Source organism: Coprinopsis cinerea (genome assembly GCF_000182895.1).
Source record: "Coprinopsis cinerea okayama7#130 chromosome 4 map unlocalized cont3.4, whole genome shotgun sequence".
NCBI lineage: Eukaryota > Fungi > Basidiomycota > Agaricomycetes > Agaricales > Psathyrellaceae > Coprinopsis > Coprinopsis cinerea.
In genome coordinates this window covers 2317506-2335430 of record NW_003307541.1, presented here as the reverse complement: position 1 = coordinate 2335430, position 17925 = coordinate 2317506, and the positions used below count along the sequence as shown (strand labels likewise).

Below are 17925 nucleotides of genomic sequence, written 5' to 3'. Positions count from 1 at the left end.
AAGGGAGGGCAGAAATTTATCCTAACGAAGGCCGAAAAAGGAAGAATGTTGAATTGAATCTGAGTAAAAATGAGCGATCACCGATCCGTGTTGTGGTATTATAACAGGGCTCAGTCAGCAAATAGGCCGCTTCAGTCATCCCGTCTTCATGATCCTCCGTCCATTGCAATTCAAATTCCCCTCCTAATAGTCCGCCTTAAATACTGCTCGTCCTCATCGTCGACAACCGCCTTCCTCGCCGTGCGACTCGTCCATGTCGACACCTCGCGTCGTCAAGTTGACTGTGATCACCGACTTTGTGAGTCTCCAAACCCGATGCTTATCTTGCTTGGGCGTCGTGCTCGGAACTGACCACAACTTCTCCTAGGTGTGTGTTAGCTGCTGTATAGGTCAACATGAACTCCTCGAAGCTATCTCCTACTGCAAAGATACCCTAGATCTCCCCTTGCAATTCGAGATCGAACATATGCCATTCAGGCTCATTAGCAACAACGTCCTTCCGACCTCATGTCCGAACAAGTACAAGAAGGAGGAATTCCTCGAAAAGTTCATCGGAAAGGAGCGTTTCACTGCGATGGAACACAACATCAACCGTTGGGCTGAAGAGAAGGGGATCCCTGTGTACGTCCCTCTCGAAGACCTGTACCCTGTTCACCTCTTGACGGTGGCGCTCTCACACTAGCTCCCTAAGGGGCGTCATGAGCCAATCGACACTCGCCCACCGACTTGCGCTCAAGGCCCGGAAACTTGGTGGTCAGAAATTACAGACCCCCCTAGTGTCTGCTATCTTCAAGGCCACGATGGAGGAGGGCAGGGACATCTCGGACATCAACGTCCTTGCGGAACTGGCAGAGGACGGTGGAGTTATGAGCAAGAGTGACGTGAGTGCCGACCCATCGCGTGCTCGTTTGTCGTTTTGACCGTATGTCCAGGCTATTGCATTCCTCAAATCCGACGAACTGGAGAAGGAGGTCGACGACCTTTGCAACGCCGCCCGGGCGAAGGGAGTCACTGGTGTGCCAATCACTGTTATTGATGAAAAGTGGGCTGTGAGTGGGGGACAGTCATCAGACGTATATGTCCAGGTATGGCGATACATTTACATTTCTGATGCGATGAATCATATTTACCGATTTTTACCCATAGATTTTCAAGAAGCTCGCTGCTTGCGGCGTTCACGCAGCTCCCTCCCCTTTCCCCAGCTCCCTGGTATCGACATGTCAGCCAGGCGGTGGTTGCGGCCAATCATGAACCGTCTTTCTGCTGCCACCTCTCGCAGCCACATTATCTTCGTTTGTTTTCTTTCGCCATAATGCCCCTATTTTTGGTTCTTTTTTATAATGATCTTGTCCCCCAGTGAACATGATGTTGTCGCTGTTACTTGTTTGTTACAATATGGATACCCTTCAACTCGTTGAAAGTCTCTGTTCAACATCGTGACCAAGGTAGGGGAACAGCCTTTTTTGCAATAAATAGCACCTTCACTCTGGGTATCCAAAATTCCCACTTGTGTCCCATCGAGTCGAACCTAGTACCTCCCTTGGTCCAAGGGCTTCGCGTCTTCGGGAGTGTACCTTTCGTCTTGATTGGATGGGTGGAGACAAGGATCCGAGTCGTTAATGGCGTGTCGCGAATCGGACCTACCTCGAGTGGCAGGTCCGTGGTGTTTGGCCAATGGTGCGATGGCTGTACCCTTTCCTTCCCGTTGGTATGGAGCGTTCATGTGCCACACCACAGCTGTTGGAGCTGCATTCCGGGCCCATGTATTCGACTATTTGATGCAAACCTGGCTTCGCAATGAATATAGTGGACTCCGACAAAAGACCAGCCAATCCCAACCTAAGCGTCTCATTGATTCTTGCACCCTCGTTTCCGATTATTCACCATGTAGTTCCAATTATTTTAAACCGTCTATATGAGGGTATTGGGTGACTACTGGCGTCCCTCGCCCTTTCGCAGACCATGTACGGGAGTCCCAATCATGAGCTTGATTCAAACATTGCGACGAGGTTTGCTGGACCGGACAGCCATCGACACCCTCTACAGGTACTCTCACAAGTCACTACCGTGCACAAGGAGAAATCGTAGCATAGAGGATATTGATTGAGGGCCATATGACAACCCTACAGGTTTCACAGTGCGATAAAACAATTGGCGATCATTGCCTTGCATGAATTGGCGCTGAACAAGGTGTGGCGCGTCAGGGCGCCTGTTTTCTCGCCGACGGCGGGGGCATTCCGGAGCAGCCGGGGATGGCGGAGGTCAAGGGTCCAAATAACCAATCAGGTTTGACGAATTGGTTGGTTTTGTTCTCTCTTCCTTCAACACAGCTTCTCTTGCAGAGGCTTCGAATTTTAACCAAGACTCTCCGGGACTTGTGTCTCTGCTCAACAACAAGCCTTCAACCTCGAGTTTCACAGAGAATCACGGGCTCGCGGATCTCCGTAATGTCTGGACTCTGACCTCCAGGCTGATGTCATGCGATTGGTGTTCCAGGGAGCGCGGTGTCGTCTGAGGTTGTGTGGGGCCCTTGTCTCCCCTCCTCTTCACTTTACGAACGCGTATACTAGACTTGTGGACATCTAACTCCACGTACACGCCTTGATTGAAGTCCAAGAACCGTCCGTTGGGCGGAAGGAAGACAGACAAGTCGGACCAGGCCAGGGTTTGACGGTTGGTGGGTATTTCGAGGCGCAGTCGTTTCGGAATCCGAGGAGTCGACGCTATGGTTTCTATACCGCTGGAAAAGCGGCATTGGGCATATGTCTGGGTCCCTATCGTCAGTGCGATAACATGGTTCGGTGAGTGTTCCCGGGTCGAATCGCCGTATTCTTTCCACAATTCAATTATTTTTTCGTTTCGAAATGTACAGGCATGCTTTGGGCAATGTTAATTGTTTGGCTTGCATCTGGCCAACCGCGATACGTGTCACAAGAAGGAAGGATCGCCTATATATCTGATATCGGCGCGAGCTATCTCAAGCCTCTGTTCATTGCGGGGTGTGCGGTCACAGGTGTTGGGTTCTTTCTATGCCTGGTAATTGAGCGATACCTGAGGCACTCTGCGAGGTGAGTTGCGGGTGCATATCTTTATCATTTACAGATACTGAGAACCCCGGGTTCGGATTGAATCCACATATGCGGAAGCGGGAGAAAGTGTTGAACACGCTCGCGTGCCTTGGCGCTTTGCTGGGGGCATGTGGCCTAATTCTTCTCGCAGTATTCGACACGAAGCGCTACGAAAGTGCTCACAGGGCTTTTCTCCTCGTCTTCATGGTTGGGGTCGCCCTTAGCGCCATCTTCACGATCGTGGAAGTGCGTCATCTCAATAACAAACCACTCACTTATTACCGTTGCGATGAGGAGGCACACGAATTTGCTGACACGAATCTCTCTTTTAAACAGTACCGTTGGATCAGCAAGGATTATTCATTGATCAAGTCTCTGCGAGCAGCTTACTGGGCCAAGTTCATTCTTGTAACAATTTTGATTGCTCTGGCCATTGCCTTTGCAGTCACTTTGTTCGTTGCTAATGATGCAGGGGGTAAGCTGTTTAATTCCTATTATACAAGACGTGCTTTACTAATCGCCTTGTCCCCAGCCGTCTTAGAGTGGCTCATCGCGTTCCTGTTTACATTCTACATCCTCACTTACTGGTACGACCTCCGGCTAGGAAAAGGGCGACAGAAAGGCGAGTTGAGGACGCCCCCCGAGATGACAGAGGTTGCGTAAACCATGTCACTCGGAAGTTCAGCAGCGACGACGGTTTTCTTGCATCCGGACAACGCCATGCACGCACGGCTCTTCTCACAAAGGGACGGCAACAGGCACTCACCGAACCATCATGGACCAGCTACTCTTGCGACGACCCTTAGGAAGAGATCATCTGTTCCAATTACTCTAACGGGGATCTAATATTCACACCAAACGGACCAAAAGTTGAACATGGCCTTGGTATCGTACATACTTTGTAGCATTACATTACTCATCTTGTAGATTCAGAGATACTATAAATTTAATTCCTTGTCCAATTGAAGTGCCAAGGCGAGATCTCGTTCTTCCTGCTCCTTCCTCCGCTTCGCTTCTGCTTCTAACCATTTCAACTCTTCGAGACGCTGGCGGTCTGCAGCTGTAAGTGACGACGGTGATTCTTGCCGAGGAGGAGAAGGGGCTCGAGGCGGGGCCGGCAAAGGTGGCAGGGGATCGTCTCTCCCGCGACGAGGAGACTGAGAGTGCGGCCGTTGGTGCGGTGATTGTGGGTCTGGCGACTGGTGCCGCACCCCTGGAGGCAAAGGTAACGGTGTCTGGTATCTGTTCCTCAGTGAAGGGTCGTCCCGAGGATCGGAGCTCTGACGATTGTGTCCGTAGGGGCGAGGTGCAGAATGATCATATGAATTACTGTGGTAGGGAGGGTGGGGGGTAGGCGTAGCTGGATATGCGCCGGGTATACCTGGAGTGGGGAATGCAAAACCTCCTGCTGGTGGAGGAACAACTGGATGGGATCCAGAATCTGATGACGACCAGAGAAGAGGAACCGCGCCGGGAGGAGGCGCCGGGGTATGGGTCTGCGGCGGGTATTGGGGCAATGGAGTATGTGAGGGAGGTGGATATTGGGTTCCCGGAGTGTGTGAGGGCGGCGGGTAATTAGTAGCATACGGCTGATTATTGTTTTGGATTGAGGCAGGCGCGGGAGAACCGTCGAGAGGGTAGGTTACAGGCGGTGTGTTCGTCCCGCCAGTCAGGTAAGGGTTTGATGCTGCGGGATTAGATGGTGTGCGATGATGCTGTCCTACTCCTCCTGGGCGGTTACTTCCCGCCGCTCCTGTGAGATAAGGATTTGACGTTCGACCAGGGGATGTTCCTGGGCTTGCGTTCGAGAACTCTTGACCCGGACGCACAGGGGATGGATCCCGGATAGGCCTCGGGCGCGTCGGTACCGCCCCTGGTCTCAGCAACGACGGGACGGGTTGGGCGGCATGCACGGGGTTACTAGCCTGAATTCTGTCGTCCGGCACCGGTGGTAACGTGTTGAACCTGTGATGCTGGTTCGGTGACGAAGGGATTGTCTCTGGAATGCTTATCGCTGGCCTGGAGAGGCGATCTGCTGGTGAGAGCTTGGACGGCCTTCGCATGAGATTTGCCCCCTGAGCAACCAAGAGGGCATTCTTCCCTGGACTGTAATAAGCCACGGGCTGGTCTTTGGGGGGTGCAATTGTTGGGATGACCGACGGTGGAGGTGGCCCATTCGCATAGTAGGTCATTTCAAGATAAACATCGCCTCGAGTAACACCGTCGATTGAGAGAGGAACCCAGTCTAAACCATGTTCAGTCTCTACAAGGTTATTCGCCCTTCGAGAAACAACCTACCATCGAATTCGCCATTCTGCAAGGTTTCACTGATGTCGACCGTCCCTGTTCCGAGAATATCGTCCGTTCGAGGCTCCTTTGCCCAACAGGAAACTTCTAGTGTCCGATTCTTTTTGGCGGTCGATTTGAAGATTGGGAATCTGAACTCTTCGTCCCACAAGGGATGCTGACCGCCTTTTATCTCGACCTTGGTCTGTTTCTCCGTTCCTGTCGATGTCTGGTCATCATGCCGTCCGACGAGGATCTCAGTACGACTCACCATTGAGTAAAACCTTCGCGTACGCGTCTTGTTTGCGGAACTTGTGCTTGTCGTTGAGATTCCGCGCCTTCAACACGACGACGATGAGCGTTCCGATCTCGTCCTGGGAGGATTGTGACATTTTGTATGTCGAAGGTCCAGGTTAAAGAAAGGAACCCGCAACAACTAAGGATCAGATGTGTTTGTTGGGGTGCCTAAACCACCTTGACCCAATTATCCGCTAGGACTTGGCGGTCAAATCGTCTTCGAGGTAGTGTTCGAGTTCGTCGCAGAGCAGACAGAGAAATTTGGGAAAGGTGGGCAGCTCCGGCCATGGAGGTAGGTTATATGTGTGTGGTTTACACCAATGGGCTGTGTGATTCAGTAACCGCCCAGGACTGTGCTGTGCTCAACCAAGTGATGGCTGATATGTTATGAGCGCCGATGTGTCGACCGTCGACCTTGGCTCCTATGACAAGGTGACGGAATGAAATCTATAGGGACAGCGGGCTAGGAAGCCGTACAGTATCATAAATTTAACTAGTCGTATATACGGTCCAGCGCTCTCAAAGATGCGATTCCCTGCGGCGGTCAATCTTTTCTGGTCGAAACTGGATCAGGTTTGGGAAAGGATGGTAGACGTTCTGTAAAGATTGGAATTGATGAACGAAAACGTGTTACGCCAAGTCGGTTAGACCTACCTCGCGGTAAGAATCTTGCAAACGCATTCGCATCAGGCATTTCGACTCAACAGTGTGGCTTTTGGGCGACAGCCACAGATCTCTGAGTTCATGGTCGATGGGTATAACAGCGTTCATGTGTTCGCGTAGCAATTCCCAACCGATGCCATTGTGGTGTAGTCCCAAAAGGCGAATTAAGCGCTGGAGATGATTGTGGACGTAGGTGTGATAGAACTTTGGATAGACCTCTTGCAGGGATTCCGTGGCAATGGCGTGTTTCGGTAAGAAGTCGAAGTCGATGCCTAAAGATCTTCGCAGTGTTGGAGGGTGTATCCGGAGTCCTCCCAGATCCCGCAGCACGAACCCTGTAATCTTCCCTGTTCTTCGATCTACCCGAAGCAGGAGGTTCTGTGCGTGAGCTTCGAATGCCACCCCGTTATACACCAGGGCTGGAAGCAGTGCCTTGCATGACAGTTCAATGTACCTGAGGTTGGAGGGATTAAACAATAATTCATGATGCAGCAAGTAACGCAGACGAACCGATCGAGGAACTGGATGCGCTTGCGTTCCGTGTTCAGTCCGAAAACATGTGTCACTGCAGGGACGCCAGGCGGTAGGTTGGCATGGTCTGTTTCTAGCAGTGCCGCGATGAGGATGACATTCTCGTAGGGTGCGGCTTTATATTCCTCGCGGATGACAGCTGTGAAGTGCTTTCTGATTTCCGGGTCTTCGCATCGGTAAATCCCACTCGAGGGTTCAGTCTCGATAGCGAATATAGTGTGATCTATTCTCAGCTTTGGAACGACCTCCGTTGAGAATCGCGGGCCGAAGTCGGCCGTAAAGTGTGAGATGGTCCTCAGAGCGGACGAGATCTTGACTCCTATAGAGAGCTTGAGAGCATATCCCGGGAGTTCAGGAACAATGACTGTTCTGTGTGACAGGGTCAATGCAAATCTCTTGATGTGATAAGAAAGCAACGTGCCTGATGCTTGTTTGAGCCTGCGCCTTGAGATGAACATGGGGAGGAAGAACGACCGCATCAGGGAACAACCGAACGATGTTCGAAAGTTGGAGTTCATGGGCTGGCATGAAAACGTATCGTTCGTGATCAAGCTCATGCGCATGTGTCCCTGCAGCGATTGAGACCAGTGTTTTACTGGTTTCCATGAATGAACCGCGGATCTCGAGGCTGGCCCTGGGGACCTGCACGAATCGGATACATGGCCGATACCAATCGTACCCGATATCACTCCCGGGCAGTAACCGCGCACGATGCATCTTCAACCGTCGTATATAAGGTTACGGTTTCTGCGTAGATGCACCCTAACTCACAGGATGGGTAGGATGGCCTGCCACAAGACTTTGCTCCCATTGAATCGGCGGGGACTTCAAGGAAGGACATTTGGGAGGATTGATATATGCAAGATCTGAGCTTTATTAATTGAGGGTCGTTGATCGCAAAACGATATAATCCTCACATTGATAGTGGAAGGAACTTGTCAACTCCTTCGCGATCGACTCTTTTATAGGTTTGTCGAGTTTGAAGATGGCAGCAAACTTGTCCCATAGATATAGTGGGTCAACGATTTCACCGAGAGAGTTGCTGGTTCCAGGCTGAGGCAAAAAGTCCTGGAGCCAAGAAAACACGTCGCGGGAGAACTGGTCCTAATATCATTCAGATCAGAAAACACATTCGAAGATGTGTCGTACGTACCAGATTTTCGAAGGCACCACCTGTACGAAGTTCATAAATTCTAGGGATCATGTCCAATGGATCGACCAATCCAATGGGAGACTCCCTCTGCGTTGACGAGTAGCGCCTTTGCGCGACTGGTGCATGGTGTAGGGGGACGATTGCAAAAATGTCCTTCGCAGATATGACAGAAGGAAGTGACCGGGCTTCTCCGGACTGGCGGCTACAAAGAACCACCATGAGTCCAGATGCTGATCTCCATCGCGGAGTAGGTATATAGAATGAAGCCAGAAGTTGCTCCGTTACAAGGGAAGAGAGGAGCCTGGATATGACTGCAAAAGCAGCGTGTCTGCGAGGAGGCAACCCTGTTCCAGATGACATCGTAGTACGGATGGAAATTGGACGGTTGCTCAATAATGGCGTTTCTCCCAGCGATACGATTTGTTCTGAAGTTATACCAAACCGGCGTAATGGTGCGCTCGTTACTTGTCCGTGGTGTTGGTTCAATGAATGGGTAGATTTAGTTGCTGTAAGCCGTCAGCGAACCTCAAAAGCTTCAAGGACATCGAAGTACCTTGTGATGTTGTGAGACCGATTCAATAGGAGAAAGCCCTGCTATTCCAAGAGCTGACAGATGGCGCTTCAGAAGAGTCTGCGCAGAAATCAGGAGCTCCACGAGTTGGTTTCCGAACAGGTAAAATAGGAAGCGAGTTCGATCTCCCAGGGGGATCAATTCTGGAAGAACTTCGCCAGTGTACGACTTTCTGGCAGCTTTGGGCGTTCGGGTAGGTGTCTAGCCAACTTGAACGGTGAGTCTGAACTACAGATCGGTGGAGAAAACCACTCAGAAGCCGATTATCTGATAAGATCTACTTATCAAACACGGCATGTTGGCATGTTGGCAAGATGTTCAGGCAGAACGTGGCTGCAAAAGACGGCGGCGGCGTAAGCGTTGCCCCTTCGATTTTGCAGATTTCACAAGACTGGGGCTCTATTTGTCTGGAAAAAGTAAGTCAGATGCCACGAGTTCTCGCGCTGGGCGGCCGAACTCACCCGCGTAACCGCGTTACACAGCGCGAAGAGCATCAACGTGGGTTCTTCAGATTCCAGAACCTATCGACGCTTCGGCCAAGTTCTTTCCATGACAAAGTTGTAGTGTGTACGAAGGCGCCAAAGGTCAACAATCGTAAAAGTTGGACAACAGGACAGAGAGCAAGCAGGGAGTAGTTCATTGACAAGACGCTGGTACAAACATGAATGGCCCAGTTTGGGCCCAGTCCCAACTTTCTAAACGTGCCTAATTCGAAGTCCGACTATAACCTTAACTCGAGATCACGATTCATTGACGTCCAGGTACTCGTATCCGTCAAAGCCTTGCAGTGACTTGCCGAGTGTTCTGTGCTGGAGTGGCGCCTCGATAGTGAATTAGATTCGGGAATGGGCCGTGGAGATGCTAGGGGGAGTTAGTGAGGTTCGTCTAGATTAACCAAAGCGCCTCTGGGCTTACATGTCGATACATTCCGGACAAACGCATTCTCATGAAGCACTTTCCGGGTAATGTCACTCTTTCAGGAGAGAGCCATGCGGTATACAGAGGATGGTCGGCGGGGATATTGGCTTTGAGGTGCGTCCGCACCAGTTCCCAGCCTCTGCCGTTGTAGTGAAGGTCGAGGACTCGAATCAGTTGCTGCAGGTGGTTATGGAACACAGTGTGGTACATTCGGGTGTAGACGTCGTCCAAGTCGGGTGCAATGATGGAGTGCCCTTCGACAAAGTCAATGTCGACACCAGTTGTCGCCTTTAGAGTAGGAGGATGGACTCTGATGCCGCCAAAATCACGAATGATAAATCCCTTCAATTCCTTGGTTCGAGCGTCAAACCGCGCGACACAGTTTTGCGGATGACATTCGAACGCCACTCCGTTGTGGAGTACTGAAGGCAAGAAAGCTCGGAAGAATATATCCAAGAATCTAGTATTTGGCTGGTGAGTACTGTAATCGGAACGAGCTCACAAACCACTTACTTTGAAAGCCATTCAATGCGTTTCTCTTCTGTGTCCAGTCCAAATAGTCGGATGACAGGAGGGATATTCCCATCCCGGGAACCATGGCCATATTCAACCAGAGAGGTGCATACGATCATGCGCTCTTGGCGGTCTTCGCAGAGACCCTCGTGGTATTCCCGAACCAACGCAGCACAATGCTTTGCGATGTCACCATCGGGATGAGTATGAACGACACTTGCTAGTTCTTTCGCGACGGTGACGATATTTCGGTCCATCCGTATCACCGGAACCACTTGGGCAGAGAACCTTGGGCCCAGGTAAGCTGACTCTGGGGATATTGTCCGCACAGCAGACGTCAGCTTCATTCCCACAGCCAGCTTCAAATGGAGGTTGCGATAGCCATTTGGTACGACGACTGACCTAAGATGAATCAGAGATAGATTATTTGAGTCGGCGTTTGACTTACCGTAAGCTCTGCTGGGCCTCGAGTGGCAACGAGTATTCCGGCGGATAGATGCGAGCCTCGGGGAACTTATCACGAATGTGATATACTTGCAGTTCGTGAACAGGAATTATAACGTGATCTTTAGGTGAGATGATAGGTTTACTGGCTTTCTTCTCGGCTACCTTGACGAGTGGAGCGATGAGTTCCTCGAAATTGTAGGTGATCTTGAGGTTTTCCCTTGGAACAGAGATGAATCTCAGAATAGGATGGAGAAGATCGCATTGTCCGGGCTGGAAGGAGGGAATGGGTGGTAGGAATCTCCTCGTTTTGTGCATCTGAAAGTGGGCCGGTGAGCGATCTGTGAGTATGATACTGCAGTGCAGAGGGTGGAACTGACAGGATGTGTGGGGTGGCCCTGTACGATGGACTGTTCCCAAGCCACGCTAGGGGCATCGAACGATGGCGAGGGTGGCGGGTAATTGAAAGCATGTTCTAGCAGTGCATAGTATAAGAATGTCAGAAGGCGGTGACTGAATTGCTCATTCACTAACCCTGCCATGTCACAGAACTTCTGAATTCCAATTCAATGTCTTCTACGAGAGATTTATCCAGGTTGACGCTGAGAGCGAATCTGTGCCAAAGACGAATGGGGTCGAGGTCATGAGCAAGGAAGAAGTTCTTCTTTGGTAGGCCGCGTAAAACCGGAGTCGGTGGTGACACCTTTGGCAATGTTCACGTCGAGTATATTCTGATAGAGGGAACAATCGTACCTCAGCGCGGTCTGGTACTGCGGAAGTCTGCACAGTCAGGATGGATGGAAGCATGTCGAGAGGATCAAGCAATGATATTCTGCGAGCACCGTAACGATCCACCTTTCCTGGGGCCAAAACTGGTTCATGGTGGAGAGGAAAGACGGCCAAGATATTCGATATATCGGCTGAATCTCCCGTCAATTGGATGGTCGCAAAGCCAGCTGCAGGACCTGTCGGATGGGAGTAGAAGAATGCATCGACCATGGACTCTGTAACAAGGCATGAGAGTAGACGAGCTGATGTTGCAAACAAGGCGCGGTCCTTTGGATCGAGACTTGAAAGAGCAGCATAATCGAGACCAGTCTTCTTCGCCATGCACGAACAATCGAGGTGCTGGTTTTCTGGTAAGATAGTAGCCTAGCAAAGAAGCTGATCGGGACCCTCGGAGATTAAGTACACCTGATGCTCTGATCCGGTTGACGGCAATGGGCGGCAAGTGGGCTCTTCAGGATCAACGTCAACTCGAACCTTTGGTCGGAAAGACAACCGAAATCTGGCGTCATCGTCCTTCCAGAGGTCATCATGCACCACAATGCGTATTCATTTCTCTATCTTCGTCTGAAAAACCGGCTGCTCGCCGTGTTAAGCCTTTAAAATCCCCTTGCCGTTTACTAGTCCATCGTCTACCTCACAGGTCTCGTCCAGCAGCGATGGGGACAGAAGGCGACCGTACAAGCGCGTCCGGCTCGTCAAGTCAAGGAACACTGGCTCTCAAGGAGGGAAAGGGAGAGCAGCCTGAGTCAGCCCAGGCCTTATACTTGGATCTCGACACTGGTGACCAGAATGTCAGAACCAGAGAACATTTTTGGCAGTTCTGGTGAGTAACTGGCGCCCATGGCCTGCCTTTGGAATACGAGCTGACAGCGACCTAGGATACCGCGTGTGCCCCCTCCAGATCCGCCCAGTGACCTGGGCAAGTCCGAGGTTTGTATCAATGTCGTTTTAGTGTTTCTACCCTTGACGCCCCCCTTGCCCATAGATCTCGCCATATGCTACTGCCAACTTCCTGTCTTTACTGTGGTTCTCATGGATCACGCCTATCATGGTAGACCTGCTGAGCATTACTGATTATTCGTCGTTGTGACACTTTCTCCAGACTCTAGGTTACCAGCGCACTCTTCAAGCAACGGATCTTTGGCGCCTCGACGACGAGCACTCAGCGGCAAGATTAACAGCTCGCTTTGAGGCGGCGTGCAAGCAACGTGACGAACACGCCAGTTATGTCAACAAATCTCTTGCCTCCGGGGCCCTTCAGCCGTCTTTCCCGCGACGCCTATCTTGGTATCTCAAGTCTGCCTTCTCTTCAAAAACAAGAGCTTCTTTGGAAGAGGATTGGCGTAATCAGGGTCACAGTAAGGCGAGTGTGCCTCTTGCGCTCAATGACACCCTCGGTAGATTCTTCTGGATTGGGGGGACCTACAAAGTCCTCGCCGACGTCGCCCAACTGATGTGCCCTCTTCTCGTCCGCGAGATAATCAATTTCGCAAAGGAGCGCGAACTGGCCGAAGAACGCGGCCTTCCCAGACCCAATGTTGGTCGAGGGATTGCAATGGCCATCGGCCTCTTCTTATTGACTATGACATTCAGCATTGCACAGAATCAGTTCTTTTGGCGCTCGATGGTGACAGGATCGTTAGCGAGAGCCACATTGATAAGCTCCATGTACAAGAGAAGCGTGGTGCTATCCGGCAAAGCGAGGTCCAAGCTGTCCAATTCAGACATCGTAAACCATGTTTCCACCGACGTGAGTCAAACCTCATCCTATGCTATCGAGTGTATGTGTTGACCGTTCTTTCGCAGGTCAGCCGTATAGACACATGCTGCCAATGGTTTGTAAGTGCCTCCAAATTCACAGACCCGCCTTTGATACTAACACAGTTGACAGCATGCGTGTACGTGCTCATTCGACATTCCAGCGCGGCACGGCCATTCTAACGCAGCATCCAGCTTGGACAGCTCCGATCCAGGTCATGGTCTGCCTGATCATTCTCCTGGTTCAAGTACGTGCGTAGTCATTACGAAAGGACTCTTTTCTGATTCTCCCCCAGCTTGGCCCATCGGCTCTAGCTGGATTTGCCCTCTTCCTCGTTATTGGTCCATTTCAACAGAGGGTAATGCAATACCAATTCAAGCTTCGTCAACGTGCAATGAAGCATACAGATCGCCGAGCACAAACCTTGCTCGAGGCACTAGGTGCGATATGTGTCCTTTCGTCGTTTCTCGTGACTAATCAGCGTCTACTAGGCTCCATGCGCATTGTCAAGTATTTCACCTATGAATCCTCGTTCTTGAAGCGTATCGCCGAGATACGCGAGGCGGAGCTCCGATGGGTGAGGACCATCCTAAATGCAGAATCGGCCAAGTGAGGCTTTTCGATTGCCATCTGGGTAGTCGGTCTTAACCTCTTCCCAACCCGCAGTTTCGCGCTTGCTCACTCCGTACCCTACCTTGCCGCCACTCTCGCATTCATCACCTACACTCGCGTCAAAGAGGAGTTCGATGTTGCGATCATCTTCTCTTCTCTGGCATTGTTCCAGGTACCAATAAATTGTGTCTCCACAATGGGCTACGTCTGACCACTCGGGAACTTCCAGTTACTCCGACAACCCATGATGTTCCTTCCTCGTGGACTATCGGTCATTGCAGACGCCCGTAGCGCCTTCAACAGGCTACAAAACATTTTCGATGCTGAATTGATGTCGGGCGAAACAATTCGCATCGATCCAAGCCAGGAGTGGGCATTGGTGATCGACAATGCCACATTTGAATGGGAAGAGACTCTTTTGAAAAGGAAAGACGACTACAAGGAAAAAGATGAAGATGCGGATCTTTGCCAAAGTGCGACCCCAGAGGTCCCGTTCCGATTGAAGGATATCACGATGCACGTACCCCGAGGAAGCCTGGTCGCCATTGTAGGACGGGTAGGCTCTGGAAAGTCGAGTTTATTGCAAGCGATCATTGGTGAAATGCGAAAAGTGTCCGGACAATTGTCTTTGGGAGGGACAGTCGCATATTGTCCACAGAGTGCATGGATCCAAAACGCGTCTTTGGCAAGTCTCTTCTCCCTGACAATTCTTAATCGATACTGACTATACTTCTCAGAGGGAGAATATCACATTCGGACAAGGGTTCGATGAAGAGCGTTACTGGCGTGCTGTTGAAGATGCTTGCCTGCTTCCAGATTTGCAACTCTTGGCTGACGGAGACCTGACGGAGGTTTGCTTTATTGTCCGATTCACCGATTTCTAATGTAATCTGAAATTCCGACCCAGATTGGCGAGAAGGGCGTTAATCTTAGCGGCGGACAGAAACAGAGAGTGAGCAGGTCGCGCACCCCTTTTTTCCACATACTCATGACATCCAGATCAACATCGCCCGGGCTCTGTACTTCAATGCCGACGTCGTAATCATGGACGATCCGTTGTCTGCTGGTCAGTGTGGGGGAGTCTTCTCTACAAGGCGCTTGCTGAAACAGTTTTAGTTGACGCGCATGTCGGAAAGGCTCTATTCCATACCGCTATCTCGGCGCTCTCCAACCGAGGAAAGACTGTCATACTCGTAACCCATGCATTGCACTTCCTCTCATTTTGCGACTATATTTACACACTGGACGATGGGGCCATCATAGAGCAAGGGACGTACCAGCAACTTTTGGAACAGGATGGCGGTTTCGCCAGGCTCGATAGAGAGTTTGGTGGGAATGATCTTGGTTCGCTTGCCAGAAGAGGATCACATGCAGAGGTCCTGGAAGAAGTACAAAACAAATCGTCGGAAGTACACAAGAGATCTCCTGGAAAAGGCACTCTGGAAGGTAAATTAATCGTCAAAGAGGTCAGGAGCACTGGCACCATCTCGAAGAAAGGTGAGGCCGACCTACATTCATCTTCATCCTTGGTCTATCGGGCTGATGCCTCCTGTGTTACAGTATGGTGGGCGTACTTTGTTGCCGGACGAGGTTATATTACTGTCCCGCTCCTCATTTTGGCCGGAATTCTCATGCAAGGAAGTCAAATCATCAGTTCTTATGTCCTTGTCTGGTGGCAAGCCGAGTGAGTTTCGCTGGGTTTGCCCGGTCTTCTGCTCACTGCCGTTCAATCAGTACATTCGACCGGTCCTTCTCATTTTATCAAACACTTTATGCAGTCCTCGGTGTGTCACAAGCGATACTGTCGTTGTTCCTGTCAGTTGCTCCTTCGTGGCGACCTGCAATTCCCCAGTTGACATGGCTGTAGAGGCGTGTCAGTCGACATCATCTCGTGGCTGGTATCGCAAAACTTGCACAACAATTCCATTATGAACGTCTTTCATGCACCCATGTCGTTTTTCGATAGCACAGTAAGCTCGCATTTATGTTCCTTTCGTCAGAAGGTTGATTGTTCTGCAGCCACTGGGGAGAGTCATAGGGATTTTTGGCAAAGATATTGACGGTGCGGCTCACATTCCCAAATGCCCCAGCCTTCAAGTTTTGACCTTGCCGCAGTGATTGACAACCAACTCCCTGTGTCTATGCGGATGTGTACGTGTCTACCCCTGACTCCCAATGATTGCCTGGAAACTGAACGAACAAATCAGTGGTCATGACCATAGCTGGAGTGGTCGGCTCCGTTCTCATTATTGCCATTGTGGTACCCTACTTCATCATCGTCGCTCTCTTCGTTGCTCTGGGATATAATCTCCTTTCATCGTTCTATCGCGCAAGTGCTCGTGAAATCAAAAGGCTTGGTATGTTGTTTTACATATGTTCGGGAATATCGGTCTGACGCGATACTTAGACTCCATGTTACGCTCCCTCCTCTACTCGCACCTTTCCGAGTCCTTGACGGGCAAGTAACTCCAACTCTTACGTGACTGAACATGGTCTGACTATAACCGGCCAGGTCTTCCGACGCTGAGGAGCTATGGTCAACTTCCGAGATTCATTCGCGACAATGAATCCCTGATTGACCTGGAAAACCGAGCTCTATTTCTGAGTGTCACGAACCAACGGTGAGCTCAGACTTGTGCTAGTGCAACCAATACAGTTGTTGACTTGACCAAGATGGCTAACTGTGCGATTGGACGTATGTGGGGCTGCATTAGTCTTCTTCGTAAGTCTCCTTATCGCAACCGCACCTCGAGATGGCCAGGCTCAAGGGGAACAGGTGGCCTTCTTTTCCGTCATCGACGCCTCCGACATCAGTCCAGCTCTGGTTGGCTTGATCTTGACCTTCACAAGTGAGCCTAGTCATGCTCCCGCACAGAGCTTGCATTTTCTCAACGCAGTCCAGCGAGTTTGACCCAGATGTCGGGCATGTTAATGAGACAGACGGCAGAAGTTGAGGTGGGCTTTGTTTTGTCCATTCGAGCAGTCAGAGTAGTCTGACCCTTCGTCCAAAGAACTATATGAACGCCGTCGAGCGGGGTAGGCTGTCCGTCGTCGATTCATTTTTATCGCTGATGATGTCTGCGCAGTTTCTCACTACAGTGATAGCAACCTTATCCCTCAAGAGGCTCCCCACGGCAAGCCAGATACTGCACCCCCCTCAAACTGGCCGGAACGCGGAGCGATCGAGTTCAAGGATGTGTTTATGCGTTACCGACCAGGGCTACCAACTGTACTCCATGGAATTTCAATGTCTATCCGAGGAGGGGAGAAAATTGGTGTTGTGGGGAGGACAGGTGCGGGAAAGTCCTCGCTTATCATGGCGTTGATGAGGATCGTGGAATACTCTGGTGCAATTACCATAGACGGGTAAGTCCTCCACCCGTTACCGCTTTTCTGCAGGATTTCACGCTGTTCCAGGATTGATATCTCCACGCTTGGCATACAAACACTACGCAGCAAGATATCCATCATCCCACAAGAGGTAAGGATCCATTCTCTATACCCTTTACGTGTCGTAACTGTGGCCCCAGCCTACGATTTTCAGCGGGACAGTTCGGACGGCGCTCGACCCCTTCGCCTTGTACGATGATGCTCGGCTATGGGATGCCCTCCGAAGATCGTTTTTAGTAGGAAGAGAACCTCCGGGCGAAGAAAAGGTCGACCATCACTCGACCCGGATTACTCTGGATACTGTGCTTGAGGCAGAAGGCTCGAACCTGAGCGTTGGCGAACGATCGCTCTTAAGCTTAGCTCGCGCTCTGGTCAAGGACACGAAGGTTGTTGTACTTGACGAGGCCACGTACGCCTGGTTCTCATTGTGTTATAACGTTGGCTCTAATCGAATCTCCGCAGGGCCTCGGTGGACCTTGAAACCGACAAGAAGATCCAACAAACCATCCAAACCCAATTCGAGGGAAAGACTCTGATTTGTATAGCCCGTACGTAGGACTGCTTCGCTATCAATGGTGTCAAATAACCCAATGCGTTTTATAGATCGCTTGAGAACGATATTGGGTTATGACCGCGTTCTCGTCCTGGATTCCGGAAATATCGCGGTATGTCACATTCTGTAGATCTTGTTGAATTGAACGAGGCTGTTTAACTCCCCTTGCCTAGGAATTCGATTCTCCCCTGGCCCTTTTCAACCAACTTGACGGCATTTTCCGTGGACTGTGTCTGCGAAGTAATATCTCGGAAAACGATATACTTGCAAGCAGAGAACGTGCATCCTAGATTTTCTCTCGCATATCGTCTGGTCTATACATAGATTCATTGTATGGTTCGGTTTAGAAAATTCTCTTGTCGCTTCGACAGCACACAC

The 17925-nt window shown here is 50.8% G+C and overlaps 6 protein-coding genes across 6 annotated transcripts; 3 read left to right on the top strand and 3 right to left on the bottom strand.

Annotated features, from left to right (window-relative positions):
* The first annotated feature begins 168 nt into the window (after positions 1–168).
* Positions 169–1327, top strand: CC1G_07071 (hypothetical protein). The gene is made up of 5 exons (XM_001836372.2): positions 169–298; positions 368–621; positions 683–881; positions 933–1085; positions 1147–1327. The coding sequence occupies exons 1-5, from the start codon at positions 254–256 to the stop codon at positions 1249–1251; spliced, it is 756 nt and encodes a 251-aa protein (XP_001836424.1). The 5' UTR covers positions 169–253; the 3' UTR covers positions 1252–1327.
* Positions 1328–2725: 1398 nt separating this feature from the next.
* CC1G_07070 (hypothetical protein) lies at positions 2726–3731 on the top strand (the record flags this gene model as incomplete). The annotated part of the gene is made up of 5 exons (XM_001836371.2): positions 2726–2801; positions 2873–3001; positions 3103–3314; positions 3405–3543; positions 3601–3731. The coding sequence occupies 5 exons, from the start codon at positions 2726–2728 to the stop codon at positions 3729–3731; spliced, it is 687 nt and encodes a 228-aa protein (XP_001836423.2).
* A 275-nt stretch (positions 3732–4006) lies between these two features.
* Positions 4007–5746, bottom strand: CC1G_07069 (hypothetical protein; the record flags this gene model as incomplete). The annotated part of the gene is made up of 3 exons (XM_001836370.2): positions 4007–5313; positions 5367–5573; positions 5626–5746. The coding sequence occupies 3 exons, from the start codon at positions 5744–5746 to the stop codon at positions 4007–4009; spliced, it is 1635 nt and encodes a 544-aa protein (XP_001836422.2).
* Positions 5747–6144: 398 nt separating this feature from the next.
* CC1G_07068 (hypothetical protein) lies at positions 6145–8543 on the bottom strand (the record flags this gene model as incomplete). The annotated part of the gene is made up of 7 exons (XM_001836369.2): positions 6145–6186; positions 6306–6768; positions 6825–7414; positions 7617–7711; positions 7763–7949; positions 7999–8200; positions 8524–8543. The coding sequence occupies 7 exons, from the start codon at positions 8541–8543 to the stop codon at positions 6145–6147; spliced, it is 1599 nt and encodes a 532-aa protein (XP_001836421.2).
* Positions 8544–9343: 800 nt separating this feature from the next.
* Positions 9344–11583, bottom strand: CC1G_07067 (hypothetical protein; the record flags this gene model as incomplete). The annotated part of the gene is made up of 7 exons (XM_001836368.2): positions 11198–11583; positions 10979–11147; positions 10825–10919; positions 10449–10762; positions 10001–10402; positions 9485–9947; positions 9344–9430 (listed from the first exon to the last, which is right to left on the bottom strand). Exons 1-7 carry the CDS (start codon positions 11441–11443, stop codon positions 9344–9346), a joined length of 1776 nt encoding a protein of 591 aa, XP_001836420.2. The 5' UTR covers positions 11444–11583.
* A 306-nt stretch (positions 11584–11889) lies between these two features.
* Positions 11890–17837, top strand: CC1G_14430 (ABC protein; the record flags this gene model as incomplete). Its single annotated transcript, XM_002911387.1, has 33 exons — positions 11890–12056; positions 12112–12163; positions 12219–12284; positions 12336–12770; positions 12827–12983; positions 13040–13068; positions 13125–13131; positions 13187–13239; positions 13288–13432; positions 13484–13601; positions 13659–13776; positions 13834–14160; positions 14342–14455; positions 14512–14556; positions 14604–14670; positions 14721–15101; positions 15165–15288; positions 15339–15419; positions 15472–15574; positions 15624–15666; positions 15720–15755; positions 15812–15961; positions 16117–16225; positions 16278–16326; positions 16381–16453; positions 16507–16559; positions 16616–16640; positions 16691–16970; positions 17022–17085; positions 17135–17403; positions 17457–17542; positions 17598–17659; positions 17721–17837. 33 exons carry the CDS (start codon positions 11890–11892, stop codon positions 17835–17837), a joined length of 4005 nt encoding a protein of 1334 aa, XP_002911433.1.
* Between the last annotated feature and the right edge of the window lie 88 nt (positions 17838–17925).

Excerpts from the sequence above, each read along its gene's own strand:
- CC1G_07071 (XM_001836372.2), top strand. The coding sequence starts at position 254 with ATGTCGACACCTCGCGTCGTCAAGTTGACTGTGATCACCGACTTT. Across the intron at positions 622-682 it reads GAAGAGAAGGGGATCCCTGT|CTCCCTAAGGGGCGTCATGA; the intron begins GTACGTCCCTCT and ends CTCTCACACTAG. Across the intron at positions 1,086-1,146 it reads CATCAGACGTATATGTCCAG|ATTTTCAAGAAGCTCGCTGC; the intron begins GTATGGCGATAC and ends TTTTACCCATAG.